The sequence below is a fragment of the Sparus aurata genome, chromosome 22, assembly GCF_900880675.1.
Source record: "Sparus aurata chromosome 22, fSpaAur1.1, whole genome shotgun sequence".
NCBI lineage: Eukaryota > Metazoa > Chordata > Actinopteri > Spariformes > Sparidae > Sparus > Sparus aurata.
In genome coordinates, this window is record NC_044208.1 from 12,689,111 (window position 1) to 12,706,423 (window position 17,313).

Below are 17,313 nucleotides of genomic sequence, written 5' to 3' on the forward strand. Positions count from 1 at the left end.
TGCAATATGCATGTGGAAAGTGATTACTCATTAATGTGAGCGATACTAAGAACATACTATTCTTCACAGCTTGAAAGAGAGAAATCTGCTGCTGGTAGCTGCAGCCCAGGCAGAGGAGAAAGAGAGACAGCAAGTCCAAGAAGAGATAGGAGCCGTGGAGCAGCACGTGTTCTCCATTCTTTCCTCCCTGAAAGCCTGTTCAAATCCATGCAAACAACAGGTCATGATAATTCTTAAGCTTTTCTCTTTTAAAGATGGAGCCAGCAAAATGTGTGCAGGGCTGTTGTCAGCTGTCCTTCATCCATTAACTGGAAAATAAGTTAAACAAATTAAGGAAAGATCTCAAACTTGTAACCTATAAGATTTCCATTTCTTCTCCCTGATCAGACTTGTCTTGCATTTCCATCCTGACAGGAGCTCAGAAAGGATTTGTTCTCCCAGAAGGCCAAACTGAAGATTATTGTGGACGCTGTGCAGAGACGGTACGCCGAGATACCAGCTGACATCAGCAGAAGGTTACAAGACGTTCAGATGTCTCTACAAAGAGAGGAGGACAAGGTAACTCAAAACAGGATAGAATCCAGCAAAATCTCCAACCAAAACCTCTTTCATTTTGCTAAACTCATGTGTGTGTGTGTGTGTGTGTGTGTGTGTGTGTGTGTGTGGACATTCTACAGTTCATGGAGAAGAGCTACCCCGTCCAGAAGCTGAACCGTCAACTGTTGGAGTTGGGATCAGGTCTTGAGAAAGTTAAAGTGTTACTGGAGCAAAAGAGTCTGACAGTAGACAAAGCTCAAAATTTAATCAAGGTGTGTGTTGGTTTGTGTTTGCATGTGTGTCTGTGTGTGCATGTTACATAAACCTGCAGATACACACAGACATGTTCCTCTGACTTCCTCATTAAATTCTTGAAAATGAGTTCCAAATTTAATTTATTCATCTTTTCTATCAGTCACTTTTAGATATCGCATTTTATTTAGCATGACAGAGTTTATGGTGAAATCTGATGTTTGCACACTGCTTCCAGCCACCAACACTACCCTTTAGCTGCGTTAGCTATTGTGCAAAATGTATGTAGTCTAGAAGGAGTGTGGCTAAGTGACCAGAAGCTACAGCGTAAACAAAAATTGTGACTGCTAAATACATGTTAACAGGTTATCAGTGTCAAAATAATCACTTTCTGGTAAAAAGTAGCACACAACTGTTTGCTAATTTTTGACAAGACAACTAGAACAAATCAACTGTAACAGCCACTGTTTCAGAAGAGCTGATGACATTGTCACTACATACTTTACATTGTTTGTTCTCCAGCGTGTGTGGGATGAGCTGGATGCTTGGCACAGCCGCTTGATGCTCCTGGAGAACGAGGTGCAGGATCTTGCGGAGGACTATCCTGATCAGGCTCATCTGCTCATGGACCAACTCACCCAACCACTACAGTTCTACCAAAATGCAGCGCAGATGGCTGAGCAACGCACCGCTTTCCTCAGCAAGGTCAGGAACACGATTCTATACTGGCACGAAGTGTCAGGAGCCATGGTTTGACTTTTTATGGTTCTGAAACACAAATACAATCTATATGGAAAGTGGCTTCTAAAAGTGCAAATATCTTTGTAAAACTGCAATTCTACTTCCCTTATATTTTCTCTACTCCTCCTGTCAGATCCCTGCCTGTCTTCAGGAGTTTGACAGCATTGTGCACGGCGCCACCTGCTGGTTAGATGAGGCCCAGGCATGGCTCTGCGCTCCCTGTTGTTTTACAACAGCCAGAAGCCTCCAGAATCATGCAAACTCCCTACAGGTCAGAGACCAAGCAAACAAACAAAAACTTCTGAAGAGACAACATTTTTGCCATGATTCAATATTGACCACAAAGTCCACAAGCATTTGCAAATATTTCATGTAATCAATGAATTTCGTTTTTAAATCTTCAACTAAAGCTGGTGCTGGACGACTCAGAGAGGATCAGACACGCCCTGCAGGACTACAGGCCCGTCTTGCAGGAGATCTCTGCTGTGTGTGACATGAGCACCCAGGAGAAGAAGCTGGATCAGAATGACCAACAAGTCCACAAGATGCAAAGCAAGATCGTACAGCCGCTGGAGCAGCTGCTGCAGGCTGTTGTGGTAAACAATTTTTCAAAAAGAGGAGTTCCACAAATGTCAGGTGGTCAGGTGGCAGTCAGACGAAACAGCTGGGGTGTTTTATTTTCCCAGTGCATTTTAGTCCACTCCCAGAAGGTTTTCTTAGTAACAGACCTGACACCTCATTTTGACATTGATAAAACATGAAAAGAGCGTGTTACAAAAGTACCCAGCCAGACATCATTATGGAAATTGCAACATGGTATGCATGAGGCCCCAATTTGATAAATTTTCACATAATATAAATTCTTGGGCAACACAAACTGTAGAATCTTGGAAATGCATTGCTTTTCATGAGCAGTTGTTCATACTGCTTGTGAAACCGTCTTTATTATAAAATTACAAGTCAAGCCGTTGAAAATATTTCCTGGTAATCTTCATTCCAGGTGGTGGAGGCAGTAGAAGCAGAGCTGAAGACGATGGAGAAAAATGTCCAGAAGATCAGAGCGATTTTATCCTCCATGGATGACTCCAACATCACTCTGTCGGAGCATCTTCAGGACCGACAGGTGAAAATTGAAACTGCAGTGGTATAGTAAAACACTTCAGACTTGAAATAATTTTAAAAATAAGAATCAAAGTGTCTAATGAAAGAAGCATCACATGTGCAAAACAGGTAAGGAGTGCATAATAATGCTGAACATAGATGTGTCTAAATCAAGGACTGTATCACAAAGACAGGAAGCATACAGTTCTTCCCTAAGCATTATACAACATTCTTTAAATAATTAAAATTATGTCATCACAGATGCTAAATGTTATTCATGTGTCAGTCACACATATGAAATTATTGGTTAACAAGCTTCTCTGTTTCAACGTGAAGGTGATACTGGCCAATGTGCAGTCGATGCGGAGGACATTGGAAGAGATGGAGAGATGCAAAGGAGAGCCTCACCTCCCTGGAGGAGCAGAGAAGAGCCTGCTGGTGTTCTCCAGAGCCAGACTGCTCCTGCAGCAGCTCGAGGAGCTGGAGCAACTCACCCAGCAACAAGCCACGCTGCTGAAGGTACAGCGTTAAGTCTCGTATCAGGGCACATAGGAGAAATAATTACTTTGATCTGTTACTGCAGAAGAAGAGCAGAGAGGTTTCATGACTACTAACGATCATAGTAATTATTTTGATGGCAAGATTGAAATGAATTGAATTCAAATTGAATTAGATAGCTCTGGCTTCACATTCCCTTGTCTTTTTGACTAACTTAGAGCAAGATCAGTGGGGAGGATCTTGGCACCACCACAGTCTCTGACCCTCCTGAAGAAACCCAGCAGCTAGGCAGATCTGCACAAAGACACTTTGGCCAGGTAATAATGATTAACAGTCATAAGTTTTATTTTTACATCAGCTAAAACGATAACACAGTATGATGTTTGAATGTTGGAATGATCTTTGTAACTTATCAGACATGTCCTCTCAATCATTTTATGCTGACAGTTTTTGTCAGTCAATTACTTTATTAATTGAACTGCTTTGGAAAATAAACGCGTCAGTTACCAAGTCTTTAATTCCATGATTTTTGAATGAGGGATCAAGTAAAATTGGTGAAATCTTCAAGGAACTCGGGCTTGATGACAATTGTTTTTTCCTACTGTTATCCGGAATTGGTTAAACCCACCCAAAACAGTTTTCTATACCAGTCAAGCAATAACCCTTAAAACTGAGGTTGTTTTGGGGGGAAATTGTTCTAGTATTGTCATACATCATGACAATATATTAATATATCGTACACAGTGACTGGTTAGTGTATATTGATATTATTAAGAACTTCGCAATTTAAGAAAGGTCAAGTCGCGGGTAAGAGGATAAGTAATGTGTTAAATGGTTTTATTGTGAATCTTCCCCCAAAAATAAACTTTTTAGCAAATACATATTCACTAAGTTCACATGCTGTCCTCTCGTAGACTCCATTAGTCTAACCTTTTTCTGTCATACAGTATAGTTCTAAACTGTGGGATTAATTCATATAATGCATTTAAAGTCATATTATATCATTTATCATATTTGTTGTAAACATTATGTTGTAAATAAAGCAAAACAAATAGCTGATGACTGCTAATGGAGCTGAGCATCCTGAAAAAGAAACGCTTCTCCTCACCGATATTGTTTGAGGAAAAGTTGTAATTGAGATAATTGAGGAAGTCGTTAGAAAGGCAATCTGTTTTTCCATTTTCCTGTAAATCACAGTTTTGATCATATCATTCACCCTTATCGCTAAAATCAGGAGGCTTTTGAGGTGTCTAACTCAGAGGAAGAGGAAGATGAGGAAAACAGGAGTTGTCACTCGTCGTCCTCTGACACACTAACATGCAGTATTCCAGAGGTAAATCTAAAGAGAGTATTCTTCTGGGCATCTTCTTTGGCTTGGGTGTCATTCCAAAATGACACAGTGTAAAAACTGCTGTCGATAAAGTTTAGCTATTAAAAAAAGAAAAAACCGTTGAATTTGATGTATGTTAATCCTCACAAATACATACATTTCAGACTTGGCAAGGGATTGGCAAGAAATGTTGATTCTAAGTGGTTTTGGAGTGAATCCCAAAATTCCTTGGGCTCCTTCTTCTCAAAATTCACTTTTGACTTCCATTTCATTCACTTTTTTGATACTTTTCAACACTAATATTGCTTCATTTTCCTGTGTTATGGAGGTTTTTAGCATATTTTGCATGTTTATGTGATGCCTTTTCAGGCAGGCTGTCCTGGTGAATCCACTCTGGTACTGTCAGAGGCAGCTGCTTGAAATGTGTCGCTCCTCAGAAACCTGTCTCCTTTCCTTACACACACACACACACACACACACACACACACACACACACACACACACACACACACAGTGGCATGTGAATTTGTATATTTATACGTTTCGTCTTTAGGACCCAGACGAGACATTCACTGCTTCAGATGTGCAACGTGAGGATATTGTTGAAATTAAGCCACTATCAGATGTGAAGGTAAATAATATTTTTCATTTCAGAGATTGGACCCTGTACATTGGACACATTGTTTTTTCATTCTTATACTTGCATTTATAAAAAACCAAACATGTTTTGCTGTGTTTTTCATTAATCTCGATTAGTAGTGTATTTATTTCCTCAGGATTAAAGAATACATCTATGCAGATATATTACCATGTTAGTTACAATGATAATGACAAATTGTGATTTTTTTTTAAATTAAGAAATGTGTCTACACTGGTCTGTGTTTACTAATGATATCTGGTCATTTTCAATTGAATCATTATTAATCTTGTTTTTCAGGCACTCGAGAGTAGAGAGTATTCTTCTGAAGTGGAGACGAGCTCAAAAGTTGAAACTTGGCTCGATACAAAAGTGTCAGATGATGTTGGAACTGGATTAACAACAATGGATTCTAAAGCCGATGTTGGAAAAACATTTATTCCTGAAAATGTGACACCGGAGTCACTTATCAGTGCAGCTGAAAACCAGCCCGCTGCTGCTGCTCCTGCTCATGACCAGCATGGATTACCAAACCCTGAAACCCTCGTCCCCAACACTTTAACAAAATCCCCTCCGGGAGCAGCTACATTGGAAGACACAAGATTGATTCCTGACAGACCTGTCACTCCGTTTGGTGCTACGAGAGCTTTGGATGAGTTTATAAAAGAGGAAGACAAAGATCTGCCTTTGTCCACAGTTCCCTGTCAAGATCTGGTAAGTGTCTGAGAGAGAAAAGAGGCGTCTTTCAAAATGATTTCCAAAATTTTGCTCCAAAATGTCTAATCTTTTTAAAGTTGAATATTAGCCCGTTAGTGACATCCAGATTTGAACTGTAAAGAAAAAATAACTGTATTGTTAACATGTGTTAGTGTTAAATTATATTTCAAATTTGAAATGTCATAAAACGATTCTCAATAATGTGTTTGTTTTTATTGTGTTTCTCTTCTGTCTACTCTTAATGTGTTGAAGGGGCAAAATGAAGTCAGCATCAGTCAGAGTGGGTTGGTGGAAGAATCCCAACAAGCCCAGGGGTCGTCTGAGGTGCCAGTCAGGTAAGAAAAAGTCTATGAGTCATAGGCATTGATGACAAACTCATAAGCATTCAGCATACCATAGACTCAGGTGTATTGTGTGTTTCGTTTGTTCAGAAGCTTGACTGGAGGTGAAGAAGAGGCCAAGGAGCCGCTGAGGTGGAGCCGACTTCATGACCAGATCTCTCAAAAACTGACAACTTTGAAAAAGGTTCAGGAGGAGAATCAAACCCTGATCAGCTCAGATGATGGAGGAACAGGTGGAAAGGTGGGAAGATACATAAAACTAATAAGATTCATTCTGATTTTTTGAGGAGATATGATGTGTTAACAGTGGATTAAGTCTTTGGTTAGCAGGTCCTGTAGTGGGAGGATTTTGTCTGCGCTCCTTTCACTTTGAGATTTAGAAAGATCTTAGTTTTACAATTTCATTAGAAAATAGGATAAAGGGAACCAATAGGAAGGATCTTGTAACGATAATTGATTGAAATTATTGTCTTATGTCAAAACAGTTACGACACAAATTTGTCCTGGTAGGAAAATTAATGAATTTCTATGTTTTTTCAGGTTCCAGAAAGGGAGCTGGTATCAACTGGCTCTGCTTCTGCTGTTCTGCAGCGGATGCATGGGTCCATCGCCTTGCTGAGACAAATGGTATGTACAGTAGCGACAGAGGTTAGATTTTAGCATTCAAGTACCTTTCCAGTGGAAAGGTCTTGTCAGTAGATGCAGAGATTGTTGACTCTTTGAAATCAAACGCTGTGGTTTTGATAAATTGTCCCACAAATGATCAACTAACATGGATCTCTGTGCTTAAAAGTGTATTGTAAAGAAATCCTTTGATTGTTTGAACAGCAAACGTGTAAACCTTTATGGATGTTCTTTCTTATAGTTGCAGGGTTCGTACGGGTGCTTGAAATCCTTGAAAGTACTTGAATTTCAATGTTGTGTTTTCAAGGTCTGAAAAGTGCTTGGATTTTAGTTTAAGTGCTTGAAAGTGCTTGACATTATAACTCTGTGTCTTTCACAAAATTTGGATCAGACTGGATAATTAATTTCTGAAGTTTTTGCTATTATGAAACATAATTTTAGATGTTTACAACATAATACAATGTACATTATTGTGATAAAAAGTGAAGAAAAAAATATGAGTTTATATATTCCTGTAGAAAAGTATTTTACCCCAGCAATAAGGTGCTGGAAAATCTTTAAAATGACCCTTAAAAGTGCTTGAAAATTGCTTGAATTTGACCTTGAAAAATGTGTACGAACCCTGTAGTTGGCCAAATAAGTGAGCTTCTTAAAATCAGACAACTGGGGAAAAGTTCTTTACTAATTGCATAAACATTTCATTGAGAGGCGGCATTTGTGCAATTTTTACTTCTCAGGTGAGCTGTGCAGATGGCTCACGTCCGGGTGTGAATGAGGACTTGTACACGGCTGTACGGAGGGTCCTCCTCTGTCTGGACAACTTGACCGACCTCCTGTTGACTCCCGGTGGCTCTGGTGAAGGGGACCCCCAGCTGTGGCTGCTACAACAGGAGGTGACTGACCATAACATATAACACACACACACACATATATATATATATATATATATATATATATATATATATATATATATATATATATAGATATATATAGATATATATATATAGATATATATATATATATATATATATATATATATATATATATATATATATATATATATATACATACATACATACATACATACATACATACATACATACATACATACATACATACATACATATGTATGTACATACATATGTATGTATATGTATGTATATATACATACATAACCAACATAACTACACATTTTAGTGGTGCTATGTTATGAAATCTACTGTATTTAAAAGAACAGCTGCAGGTAGATGGATAAAGGACCAAATCTTTCCCCTTTAAAAAAGAGGTGTCATTTTGTTTTTCCTGTTTTTGGTCTTCTGTGTTTGACTAAATTCCTGCATAGTGTGTATCGACTGAGCTGGTGATGCTGGCTGAGCTGTTGAGTAAAGTGGAGTCAGACACCAGAACTACACTCTCTAAGGAACAACCAGAAGCTCTGCACTGTTTGACATCCCTTCAGGATTGCCTACAAACAGTCCAGCAGGTCTTCACCTCATCCCAGAATCAGTTCGCCAAACATCCGGGTATCACAAAGCAGGTTAGAAACACAAATCAGTCACAGACATCAATATAGAGTAAATTAAGTAATTTCGCACAGCGTCTTGTCAACCAGTGAAGACTTTATGGGCTAAACTTCTGCTTGTGTGGCTTTGGAAGAGAAAGACTTACAATAAATTAGATTTTGAAAACAATAAATACAATTAGTTAAGGAAATATTTTGCATTACCATTGATTCAACTACTGAACACCATAAAAAGTCATTAAAATGATCTCCCTATTGACCAGCATTAACATGGAAATGCTGCTTACATGTCGATGCATCAAAAGCTTTGGTTTGACTTTAGCAGCATTTTGAGGAATTTAAACTTGTACTCGATTTTCAGATTGTGGTACTGATGATTTTACTTCAATAAGGGGTCTGAATACTTCTTCCACCCTTGTTCTAAAACAGAAGCTCGTCTCCAACCAGCTGTGTATCTTGGATGAGTTTGAACTTGGACAAGATGAGATCTTCCCCAGTATTAAAGATGCTCCCAGTTTGGAGGTACCAGTACTTTTTAGCTCTTTGTGTGCGTGTGCGTGTGTGTGTTGCTGCACTTTTACCAATGTCTGTGCACACTGGTATACTATGCCTGGGACATCTGTGTCTAGGATACTCTAATTTACCTTCAACTTTCAACAACCTTCAACAACTTTACATTGCAAGATAACCCAAATGTAAGAGTTGTTATCAAAGAGCGGAAATTAAAAGCCATAAGTGCTAAATTACGATCTCTAATGACTTTAAATAATGACTGGCCAATATTACAGGTTACCCAGAGAGTCGAAAAAACAAATCAGTTAAATCAGTGATTTACCAGCCGTAATTAAAGAATAATATCAAAGCAGGAGTGATGTAGGATCTTTCAAAAGTTAACAGAATTTTCCCTTAACTTTGTGCCTTTCCTGCATCTCTCAGCAGTGTGTGCTGGGCAGACATCTGAGGGAGAGGCCAGGGGAAAAGGCCAAGCTACAGCAAGCTTCCCGCTCCTTGCTTCAGGGGATAACGCGCCTCCTGGACCTGGGTGAAGAATGCATAACAGAAGGGCAGATGAGCCGGGTTCACAGCCGCAGCCAACTTCAAGCCGCTCTCTGCAGACGCAAGGTATCTCACTGTGCTTTCAACAAGTTCTTTAACAGGCAGGCAAAGGCCAGATTCAAGCCAGGCACCTTCCCAAGAGTGTGGAGAAGCAGCTTGATGTTTTCACAGAGATGTCTAGTGCTAAAACAACTAATTCTTGTGTGGTTTGTTAGTGTGATGCAGCTGTGACATCAGAATACATAAAGTATCCCTCTCTCAATAAAGATATCACATGCAGTGTCTGTTTTCACTTCTGCTGCACCTACTTTGTAATTATTACATTTCTCTTCTGGTCTCTTGGTACTCAAGAAGCTCCTGCAGGTCCTCAGGTCTCAGTTGGCCTTTGTGCAGCATCTTTTCCAGCATGAGCCAGAAGCACTCCGGTGTCAAGAGGATGAGCGGGTACAGCTGGAAGTCAGCGCAAAAGCTTTACAGCACCAGGGTCTGGAAGACGAAGTGGCTTCTCAAAGGAGGATCCAGGTTTGTAGTACAGATTGCTGCGGGCCATACGGATTCATACATAAACATAAGTGGATTTACTTACAGAACAATTTCTCGTACTGGGTGTTTTGTGCTGACACATGAAATGTTAAAACTGATGAGTGGGTTCTTGGTTGGACCTGCTGCAGGAGTGGACCCGGTGGGAGGATAATTGTGTTCGACTGGGCAGGCTGCTGGATGATGTTGAAGCCCTCGTCAGCAGCGGGGAACCAGAGGGAGACAACGAGAAGTTAGCACAGCGGCGACTGGACACCTGCCAGGTAAACCCTGTCGCACTGAAACACACTGAGTTCGTTCGTTGTCTCATCAGATCTGTCCTCCTTCCCTTCTCACCTCTTCTCTTACTTTAAGTCATTTTTTTTTTTTCATTTTTTTTTTTTGTAGTTCAGTTTTCTCAGTGCCTACTTTAATCACATTCCCTCTCAGGTCTGCCTTTCTAATTTCGATTTCCCTGCTGCAATAATGTTTTGCAGCCAATTTGCAGGATTGTATGTCAGGTTGCCTCCTGATAAGACTTCAGTTACTGATTTCTTACATTTCCTGCATGCCCCCAACAGCCTTTAGTGAAAATGCCCGAACTGCTTTGTACTGTATGTTTGTATTTTATAGATGGGTGAAGGGAGCAGTGGTGATGGCATTCACATTGTTGTGGCAATCTTGGGGCCTCTTAAATTGTTTTCTGACTGACTTAAATTGTTTTCTGACTGAATGATTGCTGTAATGATTTTATGTTTTTTATGTTTGACGTCTGGAAAGCTACAACTGAATTGCCCATTTGGGATAAATAAAGTGGTCTGAATCTGAATCTGAATCTGAATCGAGAGAAGAGAAAAACATAGTTGGACTTTTTAAGCATGTTGCTATGGAGTCGTTTCAGTCAAAGTTAATGTGTCTTCTTCACCTATGATGAGGTCTTTTTTTGAAAGCATTAATTATTTAAGGAGATTTCACTGATCAGATTCACACAGTTACACATTCACACCTGGAAGCTGCCCAGTCCGATTCACTGGCTACTGAGTAGCTCCACTGGACCGGCTGGGGTGAAGAGCCTTGCTCAAGGGCACCTCAGTGTGGTAATGAGAGAGAGGCAAGCACTGCCTTTCACTTTCCCCACCCAGATTTATCCTGCTGGTCCATGAATCTCAACCTGCAACCCTCTGGTCACAAACTGGTAGAAACATTTTTCCCTGAAAAAAGTTTTTCTTGATTTTTAGTTTTACTGTTAAAGTAACATCATGTAACTTTTTACCTTCAGTAATAGATAGTCGGAGTGGCATTACTTAATCACATTGTGGTAGTTGGTTAGGTGTTTCTGTGTTCATGGCTCTTTTTCACCCTCATTTTTCTTTAACTGTCTTTTTTTCACCTCTCTGCCATCCTCTACTATTTGTATGACATTTCACTATTCGCCCCTTAACCCACCATTTTCTCCACTTTACATCACAGTCAGTCCATGCTGTCTCTTCAGTCATTAGTGTGAAATAGGCTTGTCAAGAGAAATGTCATGGAGTTTGATGTAAACTCGATGTAAGCACTGCTGGTTCTCTTTTTCACTCAGCAAACACTGGTCCAGCTGGATGAGAACAGAGCTGTGTTAGGACTGCTCCTGGATCAGGGAAAGGTGCTGCAGACCGAGCCAGAGTTTGCTGCCACAGTTAGTCATGCAGGAGGCGCCCTGGAGCTGCGATGGCAGAGCGCCTACAGGCGGACAGAGCAGGAGATCCAACGCTGCAGAGGGATCCAGGACAGCCGGTTCAGGTGGGACAGGCTCTGAAATACCAACATCCATCTTATGTTTAAAAAAAGTGTATAGGTTAATACTCTTTCAACAATCATACAGTCAAAATCTAGGATTCAATGTTATTTTAAAAGTTCCCAGGTTACACTATGTGTCTTATGAGTGGTTCAAACTATGAATATGTTTTGAGTCTTGTATTATTGGTATGCACATTAAAATGTACCCCAACATTCTTAAGTGTCTTGTACACCCAGGAAACCTTGAAGGATTTCTAATTATTTGATGTCAGTGTTTTTATTTGATTTCAAGAGAATCAGTCATCTCTTTTTACCTGTATTTAGCAAAAACAGTTGTTCTGTAAGAATAATAATTTACATCTCAATCATCTGTGTTTGGTTTCATATGTTCTTTAACAAGTATTCCTTGCTTTTTCAATTTTTTTTCTTCTTCTTTTGTTGGATGATAAAGGTTACACTGGAAAATATAAATAGTTTTTCAGCTGATTTAGTAGAACTCTAGAGCAGTGAGGCCCAGTTAGAGACGACGAAAAGCGTGAGCACAGATCCATCACAATGTGAGATTAATACGACTTTTTGGAAAAACTGTTACACTGGTTTTAGTTTTGTCCAAAGAAATTCCCCCTCGATCTTGTCAATCAGTATGAGTGAAACAGATTGTATTTCCATGGGGGATTAATGCCTAAATTCTTCCTCCCACAACAGCATCATTCCAACAATCTGTTGTTCACATGCTACAGTCTTGTTCAGCAGTATTGGACCCATGCCTGAGTCCTGAACATCACTCTTTGTCAAGGAACAGTCACGTTCTGCTCCACTAGATGAACTATCCGTTTTTCTCATCCTCCCCACAGATTCCAGACCGACTTTGCCTCGGTCAGTGAATGGCTGATTGATGCCAGCAAACACCTGAAGACATGGTCAAACCTGGCAAACACCTCTGACTTGAACCAGCAGTGTATTCACAACCATCTGATCAAGCTGCTGGTGAGGCATTCTCATCTGTTATTGTTATGTGTATTTATATATCATAAGCTGAAGCTGACTACTGTCAAAACGGTTGTTATGTCTTTTTACCGCTTCAAAACACATAAAAAACAATCAATGTGGTTGATAAAGGCAGATGCATTTTCACAAGTTTATAACAAATAGCATGAGCAGCAAAAATGACTGAAATACACACATTCCTTACAGGTATTACCAGCGGCTTGACGCTGAAATTAAAAGTCAGATGGCAGTTTAGAATGCATCAGTCACACACGATACACATGTTTTTTGACGCAGGACTTCTCCATGGAGACTGAAGCCATATCAGTGAAGAGGGCATCTGTATCCAGGGAAGCCTCTCGGCTGCTCCACCTGAGGGAGGCTGACTGTCCCAGGCTGAGAGCTCAGCTCACTAAGATGGAGGTCAAATGGAGCCAGCTGATACCTGACCAGACCAAGATACAAGAGCAGCTGCAGCAGGTACAGTTGTCACAAAGAGATGTCCCCCTCTGATCAAGAAGAACAGAGTTTAAAATGGTTGCACCAAAACTTTTAGTTGAACTGTAGTTGCACTTTGGTGTAATTATCGTCAATAAATTATTCAATAGTCATGATGATCTCCAGCCTTTATCAGATATCAGCGGTAGTGCTGGTGTTTTTTTTTTCAAATGTTGGATCAAATGTCCAATAAACTTTGACATTACTGTTTTCCAGTCCTCCAATAATTCAAAATGTGATAGTCCAAATAGAAGTGCTGTTGGTTTTCAAACATAGTTAGGCATTGAGAAACCCCCTCCTCCTGAAGGGGAGTGTTAACCCTGATGAAATCTTTGGGGTGATTGAGGACAGGGAATTTGGGAGGACTAAAAGAGGAGGTGAAGGACACTTTTTAATTTTTACTCGACATTTATCACCTGTGAATGAAACCAGATATTATGCTTTATAATTATTGCACCAGTGTTGCCAGGTTTGTCTTGCTGAAGGTTTATTTATATGTCTTAAACTTTGGTAATCACCTCAGGAAAGGATGAAGGGATATTAACTTGCAAAAAAAAACTTGGACAGGCACAGAAGTCAGATTGTATTAGAGCTGATGTCTACTGTATCACTAGTCACTCTCTTCTCTGTTGTCTTGTGTCTGTCAGCGGCTCCTGGCAGCGTGGCCACCGGTGACGCTGCTGTCTGACCTGGAGGACTGGCTGAAGAATTTGGAGACTCGACTGAGCACAGAGAGAGAAGCAGCCCTTGAGGCCAAAGATGACGCTCAGATCACTAAAATCCTGCAGAACTATAAGGTGCTAATACATCCACTGTCTACACTGATTTTCTTATGTGAGTCTCTTTCGAGAGAGGTTCTATTTGATCAGCTTTTTAAATGCTAGTGCTTTATTTTAAACTGTGGCCATTTACTAAATTAGAGAAATTACCATGGTATTCATTGACATTGATCATTTGGTCATCCTTAATGTGTTTCAGCATCCTGTTCCCCTCACAGCTCTAACACTTTCTGCAGTAAAGGGGACACAATGTCGCACACTGCACTGGTCAATTTTGACATTTTAGGCTTTATTGCAGCTAACATTTGTGTGGTCTAATGAAAGGAAAATGTCCATTAATACACATTTATTTGTTCATTTTAGTTTAGATCTGTTCTGGACAATACAGGAAACCAGTGCATTATTCATTAATTTGCATATTTAAACATTTAAATAAAAATAAAAAACAATGAATCCTTGGAATGTTTTTTTTTTTTTTTTTTTACCGTATTCACCTGTAGTGTCTCAACATATTCTTTTCAAGGAAACATACATTCTTTGAGAATATGCAGAATTTGTCTCAGATTCAAATTTCCTTTACATTTAAAGACAGAGATCAAGGAAAAAGAAAAAAATCTATGATCTGCAATAAAAAGCATTACAAATGAGATACAAAGCTACAGTAAGGAATTGTATGAAATAAGCACATTAGGGAGGACATTTTTATGCTACGACAAAATAGAAATCAATATACAGTTGTGCAACAAGGTGCCTCCATTTTATCAGAAAATGGCTGACTTGTACTGACTTGTATGTTTTTTCATATATTGGAGTGTTTGTATTGATGAAATTCTCTTTCTCAGGAGTTAAAGGCAGGCCTGGTCAATGGGCAGCTCCTTCTGGATTTCCTGTGCCAGTCCGGGCCTCAGGTGGTGAGAGTGGACAACAAGGATCTCCGCTCTGAATGTACAATGTTTGCAGAGAAACTTGGCGCCCTCAGACTGCAGTGGTTGCACCTTCAAAGAGAGCTGGAGAGCCAGGTGTGTTCATCAGCTACAAATGCACAGTAAAATCTGAAGTTAAATGTTCCAACTGTGAATCCTCTCTCGATTTTCTGGTCCAATATTTGTCATTAAATAAGGTTGAGCTGGCTAATATCTAGGTTGAGGCTTATCGAATCACTGGAAGCCATTAGTCAAACTATAAACATATTTCATTATTTGCCAACTGCAATGGAAAAAGCTGTCCGACTAAAAAGAAATGTGCCTTTTTATTACTGACTTTTGTTTCTTTGCATTAATCAGCAACTGTGTAACTTTGTCCCCACAGACTGGTGAAGCTGAACGTATGCATCACACGTGTGCAGACAGAAAGAGACGGCTACAGCGTCTCCATGGCTGGATAGAGCAGCAGAAAAAGCAGCTGAATCAGAGGAAACATCCCACCGGTCAAACTCTGGCCCGTAAGACTCTGCTTGACTTAGAGGTACAGTAACAGGATGTGAGCCGTGTGTATGTTTGAACTGCCTCTCTTGCTGCGCTCGGATCTGAGACTGCTCTGTTTTTCTTCCAGGCTGTTGTGGGCAGAGCGAAGGACGTGGCTGTAGCTTTGCAGAAGCTGAAAACAACTCGAGTTCATGTTGACAAAAAAGAGGATCATCCCTGTGATATTTCTTTCTCTGGCCAAACAGAGATTGTGTGTCAGGAATGTGGGGATCTTAGTCAGCAGGTAAAAATAAACCTGTTATGGCAGTGAGAGGCATGTTAACATAGTGTCAGAAGAGAGTGAATCAGAGTTATTCACCAAGATTTTTAGTTAATGCCCAGTTTTAACCAAAACTGAGCGAAAAGGAGAGTGAAAATCAACTGTTTGGTGATCAGGAGCAAGACCCCAAATAAATGCTAATGTTGCTCCCTGTCTGCTGGGTGTAGCCTATAACAGGCAAGTGTTTGCTTCCAGGTTAGCTACTGAAATCGTTTACTACCAGGGCCACGGAAACCTCAGCGTAACTGACATATATGTGCGTTCAGAAATTCATGGTTTTAGTAGCTGTTGTTGCCTCACTGGTAAACACACGGATGCTTTGACAGTGTCTCTGAGCTCGTGGGGTAGAGCAGACAGGCTGGGTGGCGGATCAACAGTCGATGTCCGGTTGGGGAGAAGCCAATCAGTTTGGTTTACTTAGTCCATAATGACACGGCTCAGAAGAAACGGAAGGAAAGTATATCGAGGGAATGCAAACGTAGTAGTAATTCTCACCATGACCAATCGGAGGCTCCATAGTGTTGTTAACAAATTAGGCATTGCAATTGTTTACCAGCACATTAGCCATATCAACTTTACAAGGCCTTATCATTCAAAACAATTATGTGGTGGCCTGCAGCAAGACTCCAATTAAACACAATTTGTTGTCATGTTAGCCATGGCAACTTTTGGCTAGTTAACTGCATACATAATATGTCAAATGTGTGTGTGATACTCCACTAGTTCCTTAGTTCTGCCTCGGTGGCTATAAGGCTTTAAGCATAACTATATTAAGTGATACCAAGTGACCAATATCATCTGAAAAAGAACTTGTCTGTGTCCATATTTTTGCAGTTGTTTTTTAGCCAAATCTACAAAATGGCATAACACTTTTGACTTGTATTCACTTTTCATATGCAGTGAATGTGTTGGATGTTTACAGCTAAAATCAGTAAATCTGCAAATTTCTCACCTGATGTAGTACAAAAACAGCCTTCAGTGCAACAACATAGACAATCCTGGGAAACTGTTTATCTCTCTATGCCGAGTACAAACCAGTAATACCCTCTTGTGTAGTCCTAATCATTTTAAATATATGAGTTATCTATGGTTTAGCATAATGCTCATTATTGATTGTAGTAACGAATGCTAGCGTGAAGCACCAGAAACAATGGTACATCAGGAATGCCTGGATTTGCCAGTGCCTTTACATCTTTCAGTCAGTTCAGACAGTCCTATAGTTCTTTAAAACCAGGAGTAAATTAATTGTAAAGTGTGAGGGATGGTACTTCACCAGACAACATCCTGTCTTTCTTTGCAGATGACAGCTCTGAAACCAGTTCTACAGCAGACTGTGGAGGAGTGGGGACGTTTTGAGAAAGAACTGAGGGAAGTTTCTCTGCATACCACCAGGGTGCGCTGTGCTCTTCAGCATCAGCCTCTGTTCTCCCTACGGCAGGCTGAAGGATACATGGATGTCCTCCAGGTGAGCAAAAGCACTGAACATCAGTGGCTTTACAGCTATAAGAAGAAATAATCACATGCTGTATTTTAAAATGATGATCATCACAGTAATTTGCAGCTTTTAGGCCACGATTTAGAAAAGCCAAAAAGTAACTCTGTAACAGCCAGTCCTGTCTGTATGAGATTAAAAGCCCATCCATCTAGTTTTG

At 40.1% G+C, this 17,313-nt stretch overlaps 1 protein-coding gene across 1 annotated transcript in view; it reads left to right on the plus strand.

Moving 5' to 3' along the window:
• syne2a (spectrin repeat containing, nuclear envelope 2a) overlaps nucleotides 1-17,313 on the plus strand; it is an 85,283-nt gene that overhangs the window by 39,427 nt on the left and 28,543 nt on the right. The window contains exons 56-84 of the mRNA XM_030405261.1: nucleotides 70-220; nucleotides 415-558; nucleotides 678-809; nucleotides 1,312-1,494; nucleotides 1,664-1,801; nucleotides 1,941-2,126; nucleotides 2,531-2,653; nucleotides 2,968-3,150; nucleotides 3,348-3,446; nucleotides 4,364-4,462; nucleotides 5,013-5,090; nucleotides 5,397-5,810; nucleotides 6,066-6,148; nucleotides 6,245-6,395; nucleotides 6,695-6,781; nucleotides 7,516-7,671; nucleotides 8,121-8,315; nucleotides 8,730-8,822; nucleotides 9,237-9,422; nucleotides 9,708-9,878; nucleotides 10,028-10,159; nucleotides 11,458-11,657; nucleotides 12,509-12,641; nucleotides 12,939-13,121; nucleotides 13,787-13,936; nucleotides 14,761-14,937; nucleotides 15,227-15,382; nucleotides 15,470-15,625; nucleotides 16,962-17,126. Of these exons, the coding sequence (XP_030261121.1) occupies nucleotides 70-220; nucleotides 415-558; nucleotides 678-809; nucleotides 1,312-1,494; nucleotides 1,664-1,801; nucleotides 1,941-2,126; nucleotides 2,531-2,653; nucleotides 2,968-3,150; nucleotides 3,348-3,446; nucleotides 4,364-4,462; nucleotides 5,013-5,090; nucleotides 5,397-5,810; nucleotides 6,066-6,148; nucleotides 6,245-6,395; nucleotides 6,695-6,781; nucleotides 7,516-7,671; nucleotides 8,121-8,315; nucleotides 8,730-8,822; nucleotides 9,237-9,422; nucleotides 9,708-9,878; nucleotides 10,028-10,159; nucleotides 11,458-11,657; nucleotides 12,509-12,641; nucleotides 12,939-13,121; nucleotides 13,787-13,936; nucleotides 14,761-14,937; nucleotides 15,227-15,382; nucleotides 15,470-15,625; nucleotides 16,962-17,126 (4,504 nt within the window). The remainder of the gene's footprint in view (nucleotides 1-69; nucleotides 221-414; nucleotides 559-677; nucleotides 810-1,311; nucleotides 1,495-1,663; nucleotides 1,802-1,940; nucleotides 2,127-2,530; nucleotides 2,654-2,967; nucleotides 3,151-3,347; nucleotides 3,447-4,363; nucleotides 4,463-5,012; nucleotides 5,091-5,396; nucleotides 5,811-6,065; nucleotides 6,149-6,244; nucleotides 6,396-6,694; nucleotides 6,782-7,515; nucleotides 7,672-8,120; nucleotides 8,316-8,729; nucleotides 8,823-9,236; nucleotides 9,423-9,707; nucleotides 9,879-10,027; nucleotides 10,160-11,457; nucleotides 11,658-12,508; nucleotides 12,642-12,938; nucleotides 13,122-13,786; nucleotides 13,937-14,760; nucleotides 14,938-15,226; nucleotides 15,383-15,469; nucleotides 15,626-16,961; nucleotides 17,127-17,313) is intronic.